At 43.6% G+C, this 22,109-nt stretch overlaps 1 protein-coding gene across 8 annotated transcripts in view; it reads right to left on the bottom strand.

Annotated features, from left to right (window-relative positions):
- Positions 1–1,485: 1,485 nt before the first annotated feature.
- SGCD (sarcoglycan delta) overlaps positions 1,486–22,109 on the bottom strand; it is a 307,095-nt gene continuing 286,471 nt past the window's right edge. For 7 of the 8 annotated variants that reach the window (XM_077186367.1, XM_054642995.2, XM_077186363.1 and 4 more), the window contains 2 exons: positions 11,857–11,980; positions 1,486–10,148 (listed from right to left, as the gene is read on the bottom strand). In XM_077186367.1, the coding sequence (XP_077042482.1) occupies positions 9,975–10,148; positions 11,857–11,980 (298 nt within the window). In that variant the 3' untranslated portion in view covers positions 1,486–9,974. The remainder of the gene's footprint in view (positions 10,149–11,856; positions 11,981–22,109) is intronic. The other variant, XM_077186366.1, reaches the window with a different exon arrangement.

Raw genomic sequence — 22,109 nt, forward strand, 5'->3', positions numbered from 1 at the left:
GTCAAACTGCACCAGTGCCAAACCATGACATGAGGAAACAATTAATCACCTGTAGGGGTAGAAAAGATAGCAAGAAAAAATTAGGAGGTGCTTCTTAAAGAGTGAAGGGCAGGATACTTGGGAGGAAATTGCATTGTGATGATTTTCCCAGGAGCTGAATTTGGAAGCCAAATCCTGGTTTTGGCTTCCCAGCCTTAAAAAATGGTGCAGATGCTGCTGCTGTTGAGTCCCACCCATCATTTCTAGCATGGGGGCACTGCAAAAATGCTGCTGCTCTGCTGAGCTGCTGAACTCCCCAGTGCTCAAACCCCACCCCACGAGAGGCAGGGGCTGAGGGGCTCCCAGGGCTGGGGACCTCCTGCCAATGTGCTTCTTCATGGGGGATAATTCATGCATTATCTCACTGTCACTTTGCTGGAAATTCCAAATTCAGGCCAACATCTGCAGCTGGAGTTCAGCTGAAAGATGCCTTTTCTCTTTTCTAATATTTTTTAAAGGACAAACTGTCAAAGAGCCAGTGAGGGACCAGAAGACTGTGTGTGCCCACCCAGCAGAACTGAGGGAATTTGTGTGGAGCCTGGTAAACAGCAGCCCCTACAAACTGGAAAACAAATTTCCTCCAGCCTGGATTCTGGCTGTGCCCCAGTGGGAACTGGGCTTTGTCTCTCTGAGGGGTTTGGAAGGCACAAACAACTTTCCACCCGGATTGAAATCTTGCAATTTGTTCAGATAATGAGCCTCAATCAATGCTCTCATTTACTGACAAAATCCAGGGCGAACAAATTCATATTTAAAACCCAGCTCCTGCAAAATGCCCTCAGAAGTGATTGCCTGGCATGTGCAGAGTCACCAATGAGCAGCTGATTAGTTGGCCAATTAAAATAAAACTGATGGGTCATTAAAGCAGCCAGAGGTTTCCAAGAGGCTTTCTGTGACTTGGTCCAGAGGCTGCTGGGTTTGGGGTTTAGTTTTTTTGGTGGGTTTTGTTTGTTTGTTTTGTTTTGGTGGTTTTTGTTTGTTGTTTTGTTTTTTGTGCTTGTTTTTAGAATTTTTTTATTCTTTTTTCCCAGGCAGACTGGAGCTCCTGCCCCCTCCACTGTGTGCAGGTGGGGCTCTGTTCCTGGGTGTGTGCACCCAGCTCTGGTCACTCCTGGAAAACCCTGAGCTCCTGCTGGTTTGGAGCACGAGCAGCACCAAATTCTCCTCTGAGAGGTTTGTGATGCCCAGGCAGGACCTCAGTGCCTGCAGCAGCTCTTGGCTGTGAGTCTCTAATGCCAGGGCAAGGGTGAGAAAATCTACAAATATAAGAAAGACTCAACTCTCCCCAAATAAAAAAATCCTTTGTTTTGTTGATGACAGGTTTTCTTCCAACAGCAATTCACAGAAATTCTCATTCCATCTCCTACAGCATTTTTGGCATAAATACATCCATTGCTCCTGTGAAACAGATCACTGCAGTGATCAACAAAAAAACCCCAACATCTCTTTCCTTCTTAACAATCATTATTTTATTAATATATTTTACAAGATTGCAGTTGAAATCATTTAAATACAAACTTTTTTTTTTATACAGAAAGTGTAATAAAGTTAAAATAGTTCCTTGTGTAATTCATAGCATTATTGCAATGCTTACAAAATTTTGCATAGAGTGTGCAAGGATTGATGTTATTTGATACAAAAAAGCTTTATATTTTCCCACACAACCACACACATACATAAATTAAAAAGAAAAAAAAAGCCAAACAAATCTGAATTTCGTCATGAGAACTGTGATAAGACTTTAAATTCATTTTGTCCTGTTTACACGATCAAGGTCATTGGTGGTTTTCAGAGTAGAGGTCAGACAAGGTGTTTTCCCATCACAGATGAAAACTGCTGTAGCACAGGGGTCATGCCTTTTATGCTGCTGCTGGAGATGAACAAGGTTTCCTTTGACTCTCACTGAATGTTTTGCTGTTGGCTCTACATATATGGAGCTTTTCTGGGTGAATATTGACAGCTCTATTGGCATTTGCTTGCAGGGAAACGAATTCAAATACGGGGTAGGAAAAAAGAAACAAAGCCACAAGGAAAATGCAGATCCAGCAGGTCAGTCCCTTCCCTGCTCCCAAAGCACCCACAGGGCAGGTCCAGACCAAGGCCTGGCCACAGCTCAGGGAAAGCTCTGGCCTAGGGAGGAATCCAGGTGGGGATGGTGTCCACTCAGCCCTGCTCTGATGCACACAGTGGACACTGCTTGCTCAGATCTGCCCTTTCTGAGGTTCCTGACACACTTACTCTGCAGGATTTGTTCATTTTCACTCGCTCTGGTAACCCACAAAAAGGGATGAGAGAGTGGATTCCTGCAGCAGTGCCTGCCCTCAGGAGCTGCTGCTCTCAAGGAGGCCAAAGGCTTGGGAGAGCAGCACCCAACAACGAGCAGCATCACTTATCCTACTCAGGCTGCAGGTACACACCATCTGTACCATTGCAGAACCACTACAACTGCCAAAGGGTCTCTTTATCCATCACAGAGTGCACAGGGCCAGGGGAGGACCCAGCTGGAGACAAAACCATCAGGCTGTGGCTTGGTGTGGGAGGTCACTCCCTGCTCTAAGGCAGCCTCCTGGAGAGATGCAGCCCTGGTGTGGGGCTGGTGGGAGCTAAGGGAGTGTGGGAGAAGCTCTAACAGCAACAATTTTTTCAGCTGCAATCCAAGCTTCAGCAAAAATAGCACCACCCACAAATAATTGCTCTCTTGCTCTCCAGTGTGAGCCTGCCTCAAGATGTTTCAAGGACTCCATTATGAGGAAATTTTTAAGAGACCAAAGGACATACATTGCTTTAGGAAGAGAAAATGCATTTAGCAGGAAAGGTTTCAGAGGGCTCTATCTCCCATCAGTGGTAAAGCCTTTGAATGGGGAAAAAAATGTAAAAGTACAATGCAATTTAAAATTCCTGTTACATGCAAAGATGCACATGACTTGTGCTTTGCAATGAGCCTGTTCCTATAACGACAAATATGCTGGAAATGGTAAAACTTTCCATTTGGGTAGGACCCCAGGAGAGGCTCCAAAGAGCCCTCTTTAATCTCAGGAGAGAAGTCTGTTTAGCTAAAGCTGCATGTTTTTATCTGAAGTATTTGGTGGCAAAATGTAAATGTAACATTTTCACAGAAATTGCTCCTGATATTTTCTCTTCCTGGTGGAAAGTTTCAACCAACTAAATGAGGCAAACATACAATTACATATCATTTCACAGTGGATTTACCCCTCCTGTTCTTTAATCCCTGTTAAAAGCTAACAAAAGCCCAATCCATGGATATCAGCTTCCTCAAAGGAAACCTGACTTCCTCTGAACAGGCAGCCCATCACTCCTGACTGGTGGCACAAAATCCCAGCCACCACAGGGCTTCCAGCTGCAAGAAGGTGAGACATGTCCTGGGAGAGACACCAGTGCTAACTTTGCTGCAGGAATGACACTTGTAGCAAATTAATTTTTAAGGGACTTGCACCTCTAGTTTAAAGTGATTTGGATGGGAAATCTCAGTGGGGCACTCTGATTGTATTTCCTTCTTCGTTTCAGATAAAAATCCTGCAGCTTTAAATATCCATCTTTTGCTGCGTTCTTTATACCGCGTGTCGCTTTTCACAAGGGCACAATACAATTCAAGTGGCAGGACAAGAGAAGCTGAAATGATAAAGCCTCAGGGCTGGATGTGCATAACCAGGGGCCTCTCAACCACAGCAGACTTAAAAGCTTTCTAAATACAAGCTATTCACTATAATTTCCATCCAAGCCCCAAGCCACTGTGGTTATTGCGGATGGAAACAACACCCCAGCAATCTTGAACAGCCCGAGCTCTAAGTGGTTTCAGTGACAGTAATTCCATTGAGCTCCATGAAAAGATCAAGCATAATTGCCACCATATTTAGTAAAATGGATGTTATTAATTTAAAGTATAATAGTGCAAAGGGACAGAGACGTTGACTGCATTACTGTGATTAGGGTGATGTCTCTCCCCATTTCTTCCCCTTCCCTCCTACCTGCCTTGTTTAATTCACTCCACTCTTGCTTGAATAACCTCAGCACCATGTCAGTGTTTAACCCTGCTCCACTCACAGCCATAAACTTGGCTACATCAGCTGTGAGTACACAGCAACTGCCAGGCAGAATTCACCTGGAAGTCCCAATTTTATCATCACGCCACTGCTACACGCAGGTTTTGGGTTTTGGGGGCTGCTGGATTTGGGAGCAGGATGGTAGCTACCAAAACATTACACAGCAATTTCAGAGCTGAGGAAAAAAAAGGTTAAAATGGGAAAAAGGGAACAGTTGCCAGGATCACGTTCCTGAGCAGCCAGGGCAATAAAAAGGCTGATATTTTCACATTCCAAAAGCACCAAAGCAGTGCTTGGCAAAGCTTGGCAGGAACACGCCCTGTGCTTGCTGGGGTGAATTCTGGATGATGACATTTCAAAATTTAAAATGTCAGCCATAAAAAAGAGCACAGCCTCTAACTTTTTTCCTTTTTTCTATTTTTTTCCCTTATTTTTTACTGTAGGTACTTCTAAAATGAAATCATTGCAGCAGTTACTTTTCTCCACAAAGCAGCCACTGGAGTTCCTGCCCTGCTAATGCTCAGGTGAAGAGCTGGCACCATTTTCTCAGTTTATTTATACTTCCAGCCCAGGATGCTGTCTTTAAGCTTTCTGGGCTATTTCTCCACATTTCAGATTTCAGGTAACCTTGCCCTCTGCACACATTTCACGATTTTTCACATTATTTCCTCCTCTCCCTGCTAACCAAGTTAGAGCCTCCCTGCCATTTTATTCTCTCAAATGCAGCTTTATGATACACCTGCATTTTTCCTACCCAGTTCAGAAAAAGCACCATTAAAGTTAATGCATTTCAGGCATGAGGGCAACCAGAGAGGGATGAACTTCTTGAAGTCTTTGGTCTTTGTCTCACTCTCTTTTGCAATGTGAAACTTAAAGCCATAAAAACAAACGTAAAGAAAATTGGCTTTTGTTGTAAACAAGTGTATATGAGAGTGTGTGTGTATTTGTGTGCAAGTGTGAGCATCTTATGACAACAAAATGCATTTTCACTAGGCTGTGATGTGAGCTAGCCTTCTCAAGTTCCACAGGAATCTCCCTTTAACCTTGGAGCAGGTTCTAGGGAGGGGTTTTTATTTAGCCATCATTTTGCTGTACCATATACTGCAGATTGTATTTTTAGGCTTATGCCTTCAAAGTCTATTTGTGCAATGTGATATTTATCATAAGAGGAGAAAAAACCCCACAACCCTTCCAAAACACAGCTGTTAGACAGCACATGACTGAGGTAACCAAATACAAATCACTCCTGCACATGCTCAGTCTTCTAAAAATGAATATTTAGGAGAGGCTTTATAAATGTTGTAGTAGTTACTGGCTTCCCCTTTTGATGACTTCCTTTACTGTTAACATTTCTTTGTACTGTTTAGCTATGGGGTAACATGCTTCAAAATGAATGAAGAGCCCAAACAAACCAACAGCCAAAAAAATCCCACAAAGAAACGTGGAGAATGGGTACAGATGTACAGCCAGTATCAGGAACTCTGCCTTTGCTAATGGCAAAGTCTTTTTGCTTTAGGAGAACCATCCTGCCCCAGCCATGACAGGAGGCTCACAGAGTACATGTGGTAAGGTTCCAGTCACAGGTGAGCACTGTCATTCTCCTGACCCTTTCCTCAAGTGCCCCATTTACAGCAAACTGGACGAGGTCCTGCAGCCCCATAAAGAGCCAGCACACAGAAATGCATTTATGACCCTGCCTGGCTGCCCCAGGTGCAGGGACACTGTGGCACAGCCCCTTGATGAGCATTTGGGTGGGGTTTTGGTGCTCACAGCTGCAGTGCAGGGTCTGGCTCAGCCCCAAGGGCTGGCAGTGCTCCCCCTGCCCTCAGCCCCAGCTCAGGCCATGAACTCATCACCACCTCTCCCTCTGAGCTCAGCAGACACAAACTCAACTCCATTCTGAGACCAACCCCACCTCCCACACAGCAAATGCTCCACTTCAGGCCAAATTCACAAGGAAATACACAAACCCTTGCTTGTCTCTGGCATTTTATCAGTGTTAAGTAGAGCACGTGGATGAAATTCCAGTCAGGGAAGCTCTGGATTAAATGGATTCAGGGAAAAGCAGCCCACACAGGTACAGCTACTGTGAGGGATTTCTGGGCAAGGCAGGAGGAGAAGGGACTCTCCTGCACTTGCCTTGTCCAACAGGAGAGTCCCTTCACAGCAAACTGTGGAGTGTGAGATGGCAGGATGTGTTAGCAGGCAGCTTTTTAAACAAAATGCCTGATTTTTCCCATGGGATCTGAGACACAATCCTGTTTGCTCTGCTTTCATAGAATCCTGGAATGGTTTGGGATGAAAGGGACCTTAAATCATCCAGTTCCAGCCCCTTGCCATGGGCAGGGACACCTCCCACTAGAGCAGGCTACTACAAGCCCTGTCCAACACTAGCAGGGCATCCACAGCTTCTCTGGGCAGCCTGTGCCAGGGCCTCACCACCCTCACAGCAAGGAGCTTCTTCCTAATCTTCAACCTAACCCTGCTTGCTGTCAGTTTGAAGCCATTCTTCCATGCCCTGTTACTCCCTGCCCTTGTAAAAAGTCCCTCTCCAGCTCTCCTGGAGCCCCTTCAGGCACTGCAGGGGCTCTGAGGTCTCCCTGGGGCCTTCTCTGCCCCAGGTGAGCACCCCCAGCTCTCCCAGAGGGGCTCCAGCCCTCAGAGCATCTCTGTGCTCCCCAGTGTTGCAGGTGGGGTCTCACAGGAGCTCAGAATCCCCTCCCTTGACTGCTTTTGATGCAGCCCAGGACAGGATTGGCCTTTTGGGCTGTGGCTTCAGGTCATGTTGAGCTTCTCCTCAACCAACAAGCCAAGTCCTTCTCCTCAGGAACATTCCTGACCCATTCTCTGCCCAGCCTGTGTTTATGTTTGCCACTTCCTGACCAGCTCAGGCAGCATCACCCAAACCAGTCTTAAAACTCAAGTGGTGCTCAAATCATCTACAAATCCCTAGAGGGGTTCATTCTTTCTAGAAACAATTCCTCACATTTCACCACAACACATAATTTTATGTTTTTTAAGCTGGAAACATAGTTGAAATAATTGAAACAAGAATTTCTTTCAGCAGACATAATTAAGGTACCTTTTGTTCACCTCAGAGAAGCATCTGCAGTGATGGCACAGATGTTAAGGTCATTTCCTAGCAGCTCCCCAGCAGAAATTCACACCAAGATATGAATGTCCTTAGCAGTTTCATGGCTGCTGTGACATGAGGAGGTGATAACCTCATCCAAGAGCCCAGCTGGGAAAAGCAGCTACTCAGAATTAATTCGTTGGGATGGAAATTGGGAGCAGCCAGAGGGTGGCACAGGGATTGAGGACTGAGCCACTGCTGTGTCTGGAGCAGAGCACAGAAATCAGGATGCAGCACCCCTGGTGGGCTCAGCCCTGCCTTCCTCACCCCCCTGAGCACTCCCAGGGCTGGGAAGTTCATCTGATTCAATGACAGGAACTCCTCCTGCAGCACATGTCTTCAAACTGCTCACACAGGATTTGGTTATGGATTGGGCCATGCTTGCTATGAGGTTTGTGATCAGTTTTCAATGAAACAGGGAAAAAAAAAACTACAGAAAATGTAGGACTATGAATGGGACTTCAGCCATGGCCCCAGAGGTAACATACACAGTATTTTGCTATATTTAACATGGTAAGGAAAAAAAAAGTCTGTATCATTCTAGGTGCCCCTACAGTCTTAATGTATTTCATCAGTATCTGTTTTAAGTTGCACAACCAGTTCCCAAGACACCCTCCTGTCCCTCCCCCCAAATAAACTAGATTTAATAACAAGATAAATATGATGTGCTTCTCCTTGCTGAGTGCATTGACTTAAGGCATAGGCACAATTCCCCTCTTTGAACAGAGATGGTACAGTCCTGTGTCCCAATACAATTGTTACCCTGGGTGACCCTTTGCATTCAAATGTTGACTCAAGACATAATAATTACAGGAATCATTCATTAACAAATAGTTTGAATTCGTTAATTTATCAGAAAGCATTATTGAAATAAAAGGAAAGAATTCAATCCTCTTTCAGGAACAAATGTTTTTGGGAGTGCTGCTTTGTTGGGCAGCAACACATCTAATCTAAACTCCATAGAAATCTTCTCTGAGTCCAATCAGTTTTGGATTAAGCCAGAACTGTTAATTAAAAAATAAAAAATTAAAAAAAAAAATCAAGCCCTGGTACTCTCGAGACCACAAGAAAATACGTGAAAAGCTGTAAGAAAAGGGAATTGGCTAAATTATTTCTGAAGATTTCTGCCAGCTATGTTTTATCTTGAAAATCACTTGAAGAATACCAGCTTTGGTTAGATATCACTAGGGATGGGCACAGATCTGTCTTATTTGCACATGAGGTAATATTTCAAAAGCATCTCAGTGGCTTAGAAACCTTGCTGTCCTCGTGAGATTTGTTGTCACTTAGAAACTTTTGTCTTAACTGGTATATTTGGTTTTTTTAAAGGATTTTTTACATACATGTGGATGAAATTATGGGTCAGATTTCAATGATCTGGGCTCTTATCATTATTTTTCAAACCTTCAAAAGTGGAAGTAATGTTACCAGATCAGATTTTTGTGTTTTGTCCTGCCCGTGACTCCTAGACTTTAAAATAAGGAAAAAAATGCAACCATGATAAGATTCAACCACAGAGTTTTGGGGACTCAAATTCTAGAGGAACCAGCATCCAAAGCCCTTCCTTTCAATAATCTGGCTTTGTCACAATCTTTATAAATCCTTAAAAAAAGTCTTTCATTGTCAGCATCTCTGATAATTGCAGTTTCCACCAAATCTAAGTGATCTTGGACTGTGTATCTTGAAAAGAAAGATGGCAAAAATTCTGGTGTAGCATCTACATTATACACTTAATTTTATGATTTTCTCAGTTTCTAGTTAATTTTCTCTGTTTCTACAGGTATTTAGGTAATGTCCAAATCTTAAATCTTTACACCTTCACATTAAATGTGTTCAAAATTGAAGGTGTTAATGGGGAGTTTGGAGGGTGATCCAGGACACCTGTTAGCAAAAGAGGTTCAGAATTTTTCTGCTTAGTCCAACTGTCACAATTTGTTCCTTCCAATAACTAAATACACACACCAGTTTTGCCAGCACAGAGATGATTTTAGGTTAATGTTGGACCTGATGTGTCACACCTGAATAGCACAAGGCATCCTTGGCCATGCACAGGCCAGTGTTGACCCCTTTCAGAAAATCACATTTATTATTTCAGCAAGAAGGTCTGGACTTTCCTGCTGGCCAAGTGCATCCATCTCTCCCAACAGGGAGCCATGCTTCAGGTGATAATTAAAGAGTAATTTCACCTCAGGTATCTTGGATGACTGTAGCTGATCAGAACAGCACATCTGGATGTTTTGTTGTTTTTAAAACTATTTCTTTTTCATGCCACCGATTTAATGGCACAAAAATAATCAGAGATGCTTCTCTTCCCTTTGGATGGTGGTGGCTCTGCATTGGTTCCAGGGTCTTGCCCAGCCAGCAATCCCATTGCTCTGAGAACATGATCAAAAACGAGGGGTGATCATTGCACTGTCTTAATACAGAAGGGTCCAGGGGAGCATCAGATCCAATTCAGCAGATTGTACCAGTAAATTTTGGTGTGGGAAAGAGAAATGCTACACAAATGTAACAGGGTCACCCTGGGATTCCTTGTACTGAAACATCATTTTACACAGAGGATATATATATATATATCTTATATATATTTTTTTATATATATATTCACACACACGCGCGCGCACACACAAAAAAAGTCTTTGATAGGCTTTCTGTGTTCTAGTAAAAATAGTTGGCAGCTGGATCTGTGAGACCAGAACTGGCTTTTGTGCTGCCTGTGATGCCCCTCTGCAAAGTGTCTCTCAAAGGCAGACGCTCGTGTTTATCTGGCAGGTGGAGCTGCTGCCTGCCTGGGACAGGAACAGCCTCCCATTGGGACACACACAGAGCTCGTAGATTTTTTGCCTGGACCCTGCAGAAGAGGAAGATCCTTGAGGCAAGTTAGGTAGTTTGATTTTTGCAGAATTCAACGTTATCTGGAGTCAAACACGGAGAGGGAAAAAAAGAGAGAGAGAATTAGTGGGGAGCTGTTATTTCTGATTTAAAGAAAGAGCTGTTATTTCTGATTTCTGTGTTTAAAGAAGCTTCCTCCAGACAGCTCAGCTGCTGCAAAAACTGGGTAGGGAGGTGTTTGAGGATGGGAAAGTCTGATACAAATCGGGGTGGGCACATTATCTGCTTTTACCACGACCTCCAGTTTGTTTCTGCTGATGTACCCACCGTGTTTTCTTGGCTTTTGGCTTCCTGGGACACCTCCAGGAATCCAGTCCCAGGCCTGGATTGACCCAACCAGAGGCACCCCACTGTCAGATGGAGAGCATGGAGGGTTCACACCCACCCAACCACCCTGCTCCTCCATCAGGATCTCTGCCACTGTGATCCCATTGCCAGTTACACTTGCAGGCTCCCAGCACTGACTTTTATGTATATTTTATGTATATTTTATGTATATTTTATGTATATTTTATGCATATTTTATGTATATGTGTAACACTTTTGTGTCTATTAAAAATAACTCAAATGCTCTAACAGTCCTAAATTCCTCCTTACCAAACAACATAAGGCAAACAACATGTGGCAGCTCTCAGACATGTGGCAGCTGCAGGGGAGTGCTCTGGCATCAGCCAGAATACAGTAAAATAACCTGAACCCCAGAGTAATACAGGGTGACTGAGAATATCAGCAATCACAGTAAGAATCTCCCAGTTTAGTATCCACCCATCTCATGTCCTGAAAGATAGAAGTCAATTTATGCATTTTAAAAGCAACTTAATACTAAAACCAACTGCTTGAAGTTGTGAAATGTTTTGGATTTCAATCTCAGTGTATTAAGTTGGGTTTTTTTTTTTCTGGTATTTTTCAGAGGCTTTTCCTTAACACCCATGGTCTAGGTTTGGACTGTCTTAAAATGCAAATGTTTAGAAATAACTGAAACTACAATTAAAAAGTCTTTCTATTTTTCACCCCTGACACTAAGACAGGTAAATCTTAACTTATGTGGGAGCCCTCTTGCCTGGAGGTTTGTGTTCCATAGGCAGCTCCTCCTGACAAGGGTCTCAGTGGTTTCTCCACTGGGAGCTCCTCAGCCTCATCCTTTGGTGTCTTCCATCACTGTGGCAGGAGGAGGGGATGAGAAAACATCAAAACCATGTGCCCAGATGATTTTGTGACACCAAAATAGGCTTAACTCAACACCTACTTTACTTTTGCTCCATGTTATCAGCTTTAATTGTTCTCTCTTCCCCTTTGGAAGTTTCTCCAGTGCAACAACCTGGGTCTCCTAATGTTCCCTTTTGTTCCAGAATGAAACATCAGCCACAAAAGCTTTCCAGATCAATACCAGTGAATTAAGCTCTTCTTATAGAATAATATATGATAAAAGATTTAATTATGCCGACCAAGTAAATGTTTTAAACTGACAAGGAAACAAAGCATTTAGGAGCGGTGTGCATTTTACAGCTGCATAAATCTGCTGGAACAACAGATGCTGTTACCCATGCACTTTAAAAATAATGAACCAGCCTTTGCCACGGAGTGAGCCTGATTTGCATGGGATGTGTTCAATCAGGGTGAGCAGGAATGAGGTCAGGAGAGCCCACTGTCCCCAGGCGTCCACACACAGCAGCCTGGTGACACACACCTCTGCAGGGGACCCTTGGCTTGGCTGCAGGGCTTTGCACTCACCTCTCCATCTTTGGATTCCAGCCTGAGCTCTGTCCTGCACGTGGCCTTCAGGCTGCCAGCCTCGGCGTTGATCTCGATGCCCTTGGGAGCCTCCATCACCAGCGCGCGCGTGGGCGACTCCAGCCTGCAACACACAGGGGAAAGAGACCCTGATCAGATCCCTGTGCTGCAACTCATGGGGGAAAGAGATCCTGATCAGATCCCTGTGCTGCAACTCATGGGGGAAAGAGACCCTGATCAGATCCCTGTGCTGCAACTCATGGGGGAAAGAGATCCTGATCAGATCCCTGTGCTGCACCAGCCTGCAACACACGGGGAAAGAGACCCTGATCAGATCCCTGTGCTGCAACTCATGGGGAAAACAGATCCTGATCAGATCCCTGTGCTGCAACACACAGGGGAAAAGAGATCCTGATCAGATCCCTGTGCTGCAACACATGGGGAAAGAGATCCTGATCAGATCCCTGTGCTGCAACACACAGGATAAACAGATCCTGATCAGATCCCTGTGCTGCAACACACGGGGAAAGAGATCCTGATCAGATCCCTGTGCTGCAACACACAGGATAAACAGATCCTGATCAGATCCCTGTGCTGCAACACGGGGGGAAAGAGACCCTGATCAGATCCCTGTGCTGCACCAGCCTGCAACACACGGGGAAAGAGACCCTGATCAGATCCCTGTGCTGCAACTCATGGGGAAAGAGATCCTGATCAGATCCCTGTGCTGCAACACGGGGGGAAAGAGACCCTGATCAGATCCCTGTGCTGCACCAGCCTGCAACACACGGGGAAAGAGATCCTGATCAGATCCCTGTGCTGCAACACGGGGGGAAAGAGACCCTGATCAGATCCCTGTGCTGCAACACGGGGGGAAAGAGATCCTGATCAGATCCCTGTGCTGCAACACACAGGGGAAAGAGATCCTGATCAGATCCCTGTGCTGCCCAGCCTGCAACACATGGGGGAAAGAGATCCTGTGGTGTCCTCAGGTGAGGCAGGTGGGAGGGCTGGAGCAGAAGCTGCTCTGCTTTGCCATTTTGGGGCTGGCAGCACTGACCAAAGCTGGGCAGGGGCAGCCCAGCACCACCCCCAGCTCTCCTGGGCAGCTCTCAGGGTTTGCCTGCATCAGCTCTTTCTCTGCTCTCATATATATAATCATTTGTGCATGTAAGTGTGTTCTTAAATGGACTCCTGCTGGTACTGAGACAACATTATGGGGGACTGAGGGAATTCAGCTGTATTTATTGCAGCCAACAGTTCAATAAAGCACAGGCACAGCTCCCTCTCTGTGGCACTTCTCAAGTTACGACTTTGACTCTTTTCAGTGTCTTCATATTGCTGATTTTTGAACACCTTTCCCTCAAGACCCCAAACTTATCCATAATTTCCTGGCTGACTTAACTAAATCTAAATTTCAGGGAGCAATTGAGGCATATGCAGCCTAAGGAATGAGTGTGGTCTCATGGTTAGCAGCCCTGCACAACCCTTCTGAGCTGCTTTTTGTTTTCTGCAGGGAAGGCACATTTTATGTAAACTTCTTCTGATTCCTTCCTCTGCTATCACCCTTCAGCTGGTTCCTGTGTGAGGAACCTAAGGTTAAGACTGCTGTAAATAACTTGTTTTTCCCTGCCTGACTGAATTGCAGCTTGCATGGAGGACAAAAAGCTGTCTGAGCTGCATTTTCCCTGGAGATTTCTGCCCAGGGATTCAGCACACTCTCACCCTTGGTGCACCTCACAGGCTGGTGCTTGCCCTGAGAAACAAAGGACCCTCTGCTTGCCCTAAGCCCCCAGGGTCTGTGCTGCAGGGTCTGGCACACATTCCCTCTGCTCCACAGGCAGGATCCTCAGGAGCAGCAGCAGCAGAGAGCTTGGGCCAGTTCTATCTTAAATCATGGAGCTAAATTCACCAGAGGATGTGTCCAATTTCAGGGGATGTGTCCAAACCCCAAGACAGCTGAGGTAATCTGAGGATAAAATAATTCCTAAGAACACAGCCTGTGATTCTCCAGCTCTCCAGCATCTCAGTGACTCCCCAATTTCTGTGATGTCCTGGCTGTCTCAATATATTTGTTCATCTGTTAATCTTTTAGCTCTTCTATCCACTGAGAAATAAATCTCCTCAGTACTAAACAGTGTTCAGACACCTCAGTGCAAACACACTCCCATGCAGCAGCCCCCAGTTCCTGCTCTGTGCAGGAGCAGCCTCCCAGTCCCACACCTTTACTGGAGATGGAGGAGAGCTGGGAAATCTGTGGAAGTCTTGGGGGAGGATCAACAGAGGAGCTTCTTGCACATCTTTCCCTGTGCACACAGGTCCCCTGAACAGCCAACTGAGTTAAAATTCAAGCTTTGAGTGAACTACCAATGGTCTGGAGTGTCCTAGACAACATTGCCCCAAAGTTTTATTCTCTTTCATGTATAACAAAGTGACAGAGTTATTCTCCCTCCTCCACCTGAACAAGTGGAATAACAGCACCTTGCAAACACTGTTGCAAACCATGTGATTTTTGGATGCACTCTAATCCATGCACAGCTTCTTTCCTCATGGAGGCACAAAGGCCCCTCTGAACAGCCCATGGTGTGATGTGGGACAGGGACACAACAACAGCCAGGGCTCTGCTGCTGCTCCATCACCCTCCTCACTGACCCCCAAATCACAGCCTCAGACAGCTGCAATCCTCATTCACACTGATTCAACCCAAACCCAACCCTTTAATGCTGAAAATACAACTTTAAAGCCCAGGGATCTCTTTAGAACCTTGAAACCACAGAAATGTTTGAAAATACCACGACAGCAAAGTGCAGCTCTTTCAATAATGAACACCTTGGTCTGCAGCCCACATGGCTTTGTACTTGTGCTGTGGTTTGGAGCCTGACTCTTCTCTCTCCTCCAATTTCCATATTGCTGTAAATCCATCTTTTTGGGACTCTTGTCCCAGTTTATTCTACTGTAAAGGAGGACAGGAAGGTCTTAAAAATTGTTTCCTTGGTATTTAAGGGGCATATGTTTGTAAGGGATTTCATTTGATTATTTTCTGATATCCTGAATGAATCCCTGAGCCACCTGACCATAAACCAGGAGCTGCAAAATCTATGCAAAGCCAGAGAAAGCAGTTGAGGAGTTTATGCTCTGGGGGTTTGAGCAATGTTTACTGAACACTTTCATTTGAAGCAGGCGTTTAAGAGACGCTCTGCTTTTAAACCTAATTCTGCCTTCCAGAGCAGAACCAATTTGGAGACTAATAATGAAAGAAAATGATTTAGAGATGAACAGATAATTCATTCAAAATCAACATTTGTTTTCCAGTGTGATACTCCAGAGCTTTTAGTGGGATTCCCATCTCCTGGTGAGGTGTAAGCCTGTACTTAGAGCAGTAGGCTGGAAAGGTGGCTGCATGAATATAGATTGTTTCATTATTTGCTCCTGCTCTTGAATTTTCCATCCCAGCAATTGGCACATAAGCCCTTTTTATTGACCATGGGTGCTGCTTATTTTTGCTCCAGTATTTGCAGGACTGGATTTTGACCTCTCTCCCAGAGCTGGGCAAGAAGGGTAAATGCAATGCTGTGCACAGTTACAGCTTGCTGAATTCAGCACTGAGATAAGCCACTGCCATGAAATTGCTTGTCCCACCTGCAGCCTCCTGGGAGGTGGATGAAGAGACATTCCCCTGTCTGGGTGACTCCCCACAACTTGGGAACCACTCCTCTGGATTCCAAGGTTTCATATAAGTCCAATTTTTTTTTAAAAAAAGACACAAGTAACAGGATTTTCAGAACTATCCAAGTTCCCAAGTTCCACTTATTACGAGTGTTAGCTACTTTTGAAAATCCCATTGAGCACCTAAATGCCATAACAAATCTGACCCTTAATCTCAGTTCTTAGTTCTGCAACAGAGGTAACAGCACTTCCCAACTCCATGGGGAGGATGGGAAGATAAATATATTAGCAGTTGTGAAGCCTTTATATCCTGCAATAACTGAGGCCAGGGAAGTCACCATGGCCAGGGATAAATGGCTGGCACGTGGATAACTGATCCTTCCCAAGCTGCACTGCTGGGCTTGTGCCTCCATCAAAAACAGTGTTAGTCCTGTTCCTCCCCCTGAGCACACTCAGCTCCAGCTCACCACCCTTAATGGACAGTGCTAAATGTGCCTCTGAAGCCATTCTACTCCATCCTACACCCAAGCACCTCCTGTTTTAAAGAGAGGTGATGGCATGTGGGCACCTCTCAGTGAAATCTATGGGAATTCTGTGCTTCTGAAAACCAACATGGAAGAAAAAAATTTCAATGTCATCCCTGCTTTGCTTTGGGAACTTTAGCAGTAATTTAAAGGAAATCAGCACATGGGTTTGTATTGTGGTTCCAGAGAAAGTCATTCACTTGGAAAGATCATTACTTACCCAGATTTTTAGTTTTCATTTCCTTCATCATAAACAGTCACATTAATCACCTCAGTACCATAGAATCTATTTCCTTCTTGTCCCTCCCCTCACCCCCTTCATGACAATGCAGCATTTTCCTTACTTTTATGAACAGCCTTTTGAATTTTTGGAAAAAAGGAAGGTATTAAAGATGTGCACGCAGTATCACCTGAAGTTGGAGGCTGCTGATGTGCTTCCAATACGGTGGGCATAATTCTGTTAAAAAGTTAATTTTAATGTAAATAGTTTAGGGGGCAAATTTGCCCAGGTCCAGCACTGATGCAAACATGATTTGCAATCTGTGCCTTGCACCAAAGGCTACAGCAGAGGAGAGGGATGATCCTTAACATGTGAAAGGAGTTCCTGTGAGCTGAGGACCTTCTGCTGCCACTTTATAATTGTTCTCATTTTTTCTCTTTTCTTTTTTTTTTTTTCTTTTTAACTAGGAATGGCCTCAAGCTTCAGAATTCCTTGTCCCCACAAAGGGCTTTTTCTGTGTGGGGCACAAACACTGCTTGAGGTATGGAAATGGGAAGAGAAGCTCATGCACAGGAGGTGAGGAGCATATGATGCAGCAGTGTGGTAACAGGAGCTAATTTAATTTTGCTTAGGAACCTCTGGACTGAGAATAGAGCATGTATTACTGCAGCTGTAGCCCATTACCTCTAATGACTCTAATTATTTTTTATGGTATCCATCTGACCAGCCATAAGATTCACATTGAGCATAAAATTAGCCAATGTTAGCACCGTGCCTGCTTCTATCTCATACAATTGGTAAATTATTTCAGCAAGTAAACATGGAGCTCCATCAATTTGCTGGTAATGAACCAGCTTCTTCAGCTGAAATTTGTTTTCAATTTTAACTCCCTTGTTTCAATGAAATCAATGGGATCACCCATTCCCAGCGACTTACACTTCTGACTTCATTATTTGTCTGTTATCTCATATATGTCAACTCCTAGAACAAAACACAATGCTTGTCTCCCTATTAACAGGAAGTTAATTAAGTTTTACTGAATTGCAAGGAAGCCATGCTTAGTTTCTATTTTTAGAATGCCTAGAAATGTTATTTTTTTATTATTTTCAATTGTCTTTACTTGTATTGGAACAGAAAAATGTTTGGAAGGAGGAGCAACAGGTTGAGCCTTGACTAACCTGGAGAAAACCTCAACTGAAAATAAATTCAGGCAAAGTTTTGTCTCTGCCCTGAGCTCTCCCCTTCATCACTAGAATTCCTTCCCACTGCTATTGCCATTTCATGGCAAAAACTTGGGCTAAAAAATGGCAAGAACAGCAAGTCTAATATAGATCAGGAAAGATAAAAAAAGGGAGCTGGCCTTAGTACATCAGATCAGAGGTTAAAATCCAAAGGATTTTAAATGCACAATGTCTTTTCCTGAGACACCATGATTTTGACAACATATGACCTAAGTGCACAACACAAAAGCAGCAAGCACTCTGAGAGCTTACAGAAGAGATCATCACTAATAAGAAAATATGTATCCCTGTTATTTATTGCCTAGCATTGACATAAATCTTGTTTTCAATTACATGCTAATGAAGCACACCAATTACTGTTTGAATAGGGACATCTGATTACAGTCTCAATCAACAGAAATAAATCTTGCTTATGGAACATTTCCAGGGTATTTTCTTTAGAAACATTAATTAGAGAAGTAAACAAGGATATATTATTATCATGTCATCCAATTGTAAATCCTGCCTATCACTGTAAATACTGGTTAGCCTGACAGTGTGCATCACCACAGTTTCCAGTGTTTATGCTGCAAATCTAATGAGTGACAATTCCAGTGCAGCCATAATCTGAAAGAGATTGTTATGGCTTCGGGTCCAAAACCTTATGCAATTTATAATGTAATACACTGAACAGTAAATGAAAATTATTTTAGCTATCTCCACAAACCACAGGTAATTCCCAAGCAAAACCCACCTAAATCTGTCACAGACCTGACAGGTGCAGAGGTCTAACAATGCTTTATTGGAAATTACAGTTTTCTAATTGAGTTAGAGACAAGTCTGGTTCAAATGGCAGGGGGTGCAACAAATTTTCTCATCTGTGTTTGGGCAACAGAGATGCTGAAGAGATTTTGTACAAAGCTGAGTCAAGAGAAAGATAAAAAGGAGTTGAAAATTACCCTTGTGCTAACTTTGTAAGCTTTACTGTTTCCTTGGATAGGGAACCTTGTGTTTACAACTTTTCTTTCTTCTTTTTAAATAGAGCTCTTACAGCTTCAAGGAGTGCTTCATCACCAGCACTGTAATAAATCTGCTGCTGGTTTTGGTAACTTCATCTCAGAGCCCAATGGACCAATTTATGTATTTTTCACCCAGTTTGAGTTATGGGTCCTGTGTTTAGTGAACTTTTCCTGAAGAGAGTTGATGCTAAAACAATATTCTTCTGACCATGTAATGGACATATCTTATTATCTCTTCAGAGGCCACAACTCTGTGAAAAGGGCTAACTAAAGCAGTAAAACCATCACAAAGGAGGGCAAAGCCAGCATCAGGAAGATGCTCAGCTAAAATTAAAAGAAGATTTGAGAGGGTCCAGACAAATGAGTAATCAGAGGAGTTTGTAGGGATGGTATTGTCTTGCAGCACCAAGCAGGTGAGAACCAGCTTTCATTCTCCCTCCAAAAAAATGTCATTCCTCAGCAGGAGGAGAGGTTTGAACATATGGTTCCTCCCACCACACTGCAAATCCCCTGCTCCAGTCTTCCAGTACACTTTGCACTAGCTGAGGCTGATTCAGAGCACTAAAACCCAGAAAAACTAGGAAAACATGGAGCAGTCAAAATACAACTGTAAATTCCTTGTGATTGCCTATCATGCTACAGCACAGGAATTGCTGAAGGCAAGGTAATTATGTAAAGTTGTCGTAAATGTCTTAGGGTAGTTTTGTTTTTTGTTTTACATTTAAAGTAATTTCTGGAATAGTTTACCGGAAGCCAAATATAGTATTTAGAAGACAAAACCTGAGATCAAGCAGATGATATCAAATTAATCTAGGGAGAAAAATGACTGTGTAATACTATTGAGATCTAGTTTCATTATGAACTGGAGAAGTGGTGAAGGGCAGAGATTGTCTAAGAAAAAAGTGCAAGATTAATGTTCAGTGAAGTGGAGGTATGGCTGAGAAAATTAAAATCATCTGGATAATTAAAAAATTCTGTTGCTTATAAATCAAGGAGGGAAATGATCATAGAAATTGGGAGATAGTTGAGCACTATGTGTGGTAAATACAGATGTGGTTTAAAAAGATGATGCGTTTAAGCAGAGAAGAGATTCAGAGATGTAAAAATAATTGTTCTTATTTTAAGTGTAGAGATGACTGCAACATCCCTCTCCTCACCTGGGCTGGTCCAGCTTCCAGCCTTAACTGACCAGCTGAGACACCCAGAGCCATCCGTGTGCTGAGTGGTGGGAACAGCCAGAACTGAGACAGAAAATGGCATTATCACAAGAAAGCTGAGCTCTGACCAAGGCACAGTGCTGCTGCTGCCACTGGCTGGCACCTAAGAGCTCATCATTATTTTTATTACAAACACCTGACCACAGCTCCTTCAACATTTACACAGACCAGGTCAAAACTGCTCAAATAAGAGTCTGGAATTTCTTCATGTCTGACCTGTGTGTGGTAACCAGGGGGTTTGGCATTGCAGTGTGGCTGTGCCTCTGATCCCACTGCCCACAGCCTCCCAAACCAGAGTTACACATGCCTCATCTACTACCTAAACCACCCATTTATTTTGCTCATTATGTAACTTCTTGCAATAAATTAAAACAAATGGAAAGAAAATAAATTCCTCCTCCTGTTGGCTGCACTAATGACCAGGCTCATTTCACACACGGAGAGAAATAATTACTTTTCATGTTACCATAATTGCCTAAACCACAAATGCATTTTTTAAGAAACAAAGGTTGGGCTGGTGTAAGTTTCTAATTACAGGTTGAAAGCTTCTAATTAAAAGGCATAAATTGGAAGGAGCCCTTTCAAGCAGAATTGCAGAAGAAGCTGCTAAGATTGGGTATTAGCTTGATGCACTGTCACTGTGCCAGGGGGGAAAAAAAGAAACAGAAATCAAATGTTGTGGCTCTTCCTTGGGGCCACTGACACTGTTTGCTACCCAATGTCTCACCAAGTGCTGCCCCATGGACACAGAGGAGATGAACACATCCCAGAGGAGGCTACAGGGCCACATCTCACAGCAACCCTGAGCCACTGGCACAGGGACAGGGATGCTGAACCAGAGGGAGCAATTCAGGCTGCAATCAGCTTTTCCCTGAAGTTTATACAGGCTGCTGGATGGCGGCAGGAGGACAAGAGCCACCTGAGTTGGGCTAAAATGATAAAACACGATGAAAAGATGGATATTGAGTCAGGTAAAACGTGCTGCATGAACGATCTGTGTTTGCTCATATACACAGCACATGGGGTGACTGTCATGTGCAGTCAGTAGCTGGATGAAACTGGGCCCAATCTCTGCTACTTTCATGCTCTGCTCTTCCTCTTCACTCTGAAAAAAGGCAGCATGATGCAAATGCTTTATCTCATTCTCCTGTTTTTCAGAGTGCTGAAAAATCCTGCAGGGCAGACCAGCATGCCATCCCTGCCAGAGAAATTGCTTTCCTGTGATAACCCACACTCCAGTGAGAGGATTACTGGCAGGGGTGCAGCACTATGCAAATATTGCAGTCATGAGCATCAGCCTTTGCATGCAGCCTCCTGCATCAGAACTGCTTGAGGAAGAGATGTCGATCTGGATTTTCATTTTAAAATTACTTTTGAAGTTTGTCTGCCCATGGGGTTTTCACCTGCTGTTCGGTCAGCAATAAAGGGAAAGGGTCAGGTGGATTAAAATCTCACATGGATAGGGCTCAGGTTCAGCCTCCAGCACTCACTGCAGTGATGATTTACTCTTTCTCCTCTCTGCCGATTTATTCTATTCCTTCTAAAAAGACTGGCATTAATAGTAAATCACTTACAATGAGAAATACAGAGATAACAAAGCTAAAAAGGATTTGGAATGGCAGAATTAAAAAAACTGCTGGAAAAAAAAAAGGTGTGTCTTTGTGCATCATCTACTCAGTGGTGATACCCTTTGGAAACATGCACACACTTGCCTAAGTGGATTTGAAAAGCTTATTTAGCATGACAAATTGGCTACAACCTGATGGGTATTTCTGAAAACCCATTCATGGACCTGCAGACACTCACATTCCCGTGGCATATCCATTCATTGTACAGTCAATTTATAATGATTCCACCAAATTAAATCTTTATTAACAAACTTATTGGCTCTGGCTTTGACTTATTGTCCCCCCTTTTAATTAACTGCAGTAATGAGACAAGCAGCATCCAATATAACAAACATTTTGTTTAAAACCTGCCATTTATTTCAAGCAGCTCCACTAAAAATGAAGGCTGACTTGCTATTTGCTAAATGTCAATTTTCACACTCTGTTGAACCTTTTCTGAAGGCTGTCAACCACAAATCTGCAGTCATCTTTTCCCCTCTGATCAGAGCTATATAGAGCATATAACAGGTTTTCAGTTACTTTTCATTTTTATGCAGAAGATATACCATTTTTTTGTTCCCAGTATATTTAAAAAAAAATGTAAATGTGCATAAATTGTAAATGTAAAGGGATACATATGCCAAGGTTGTGGCCTCTTTCACAGTCACAAGTTACACCAGCAATGTGGTTCCATGTCTGCATGTGCAAGGGCACAGAAACGATCCAGACTCCTCAAATCCAGCCCATTATCATGCAACAAGACTGCACCATCCTCTTTTC

This window comes from Agelaius phoeniceus, chromosome 15 (genome assembly GCF_051311805.1).
Source record: "Agelaius phoeniceus isolate bAgePho1 chromosome 15, bAgePho1.hap1, whole genome shotgun sequence".
Taxonomy (NCBI): domain Eukaryota; kingdom Metazoa; phylum Chordata; class Aves; order Passeriformes; family Icteridae; genus Agelaius; species Agelaius phoeniceus.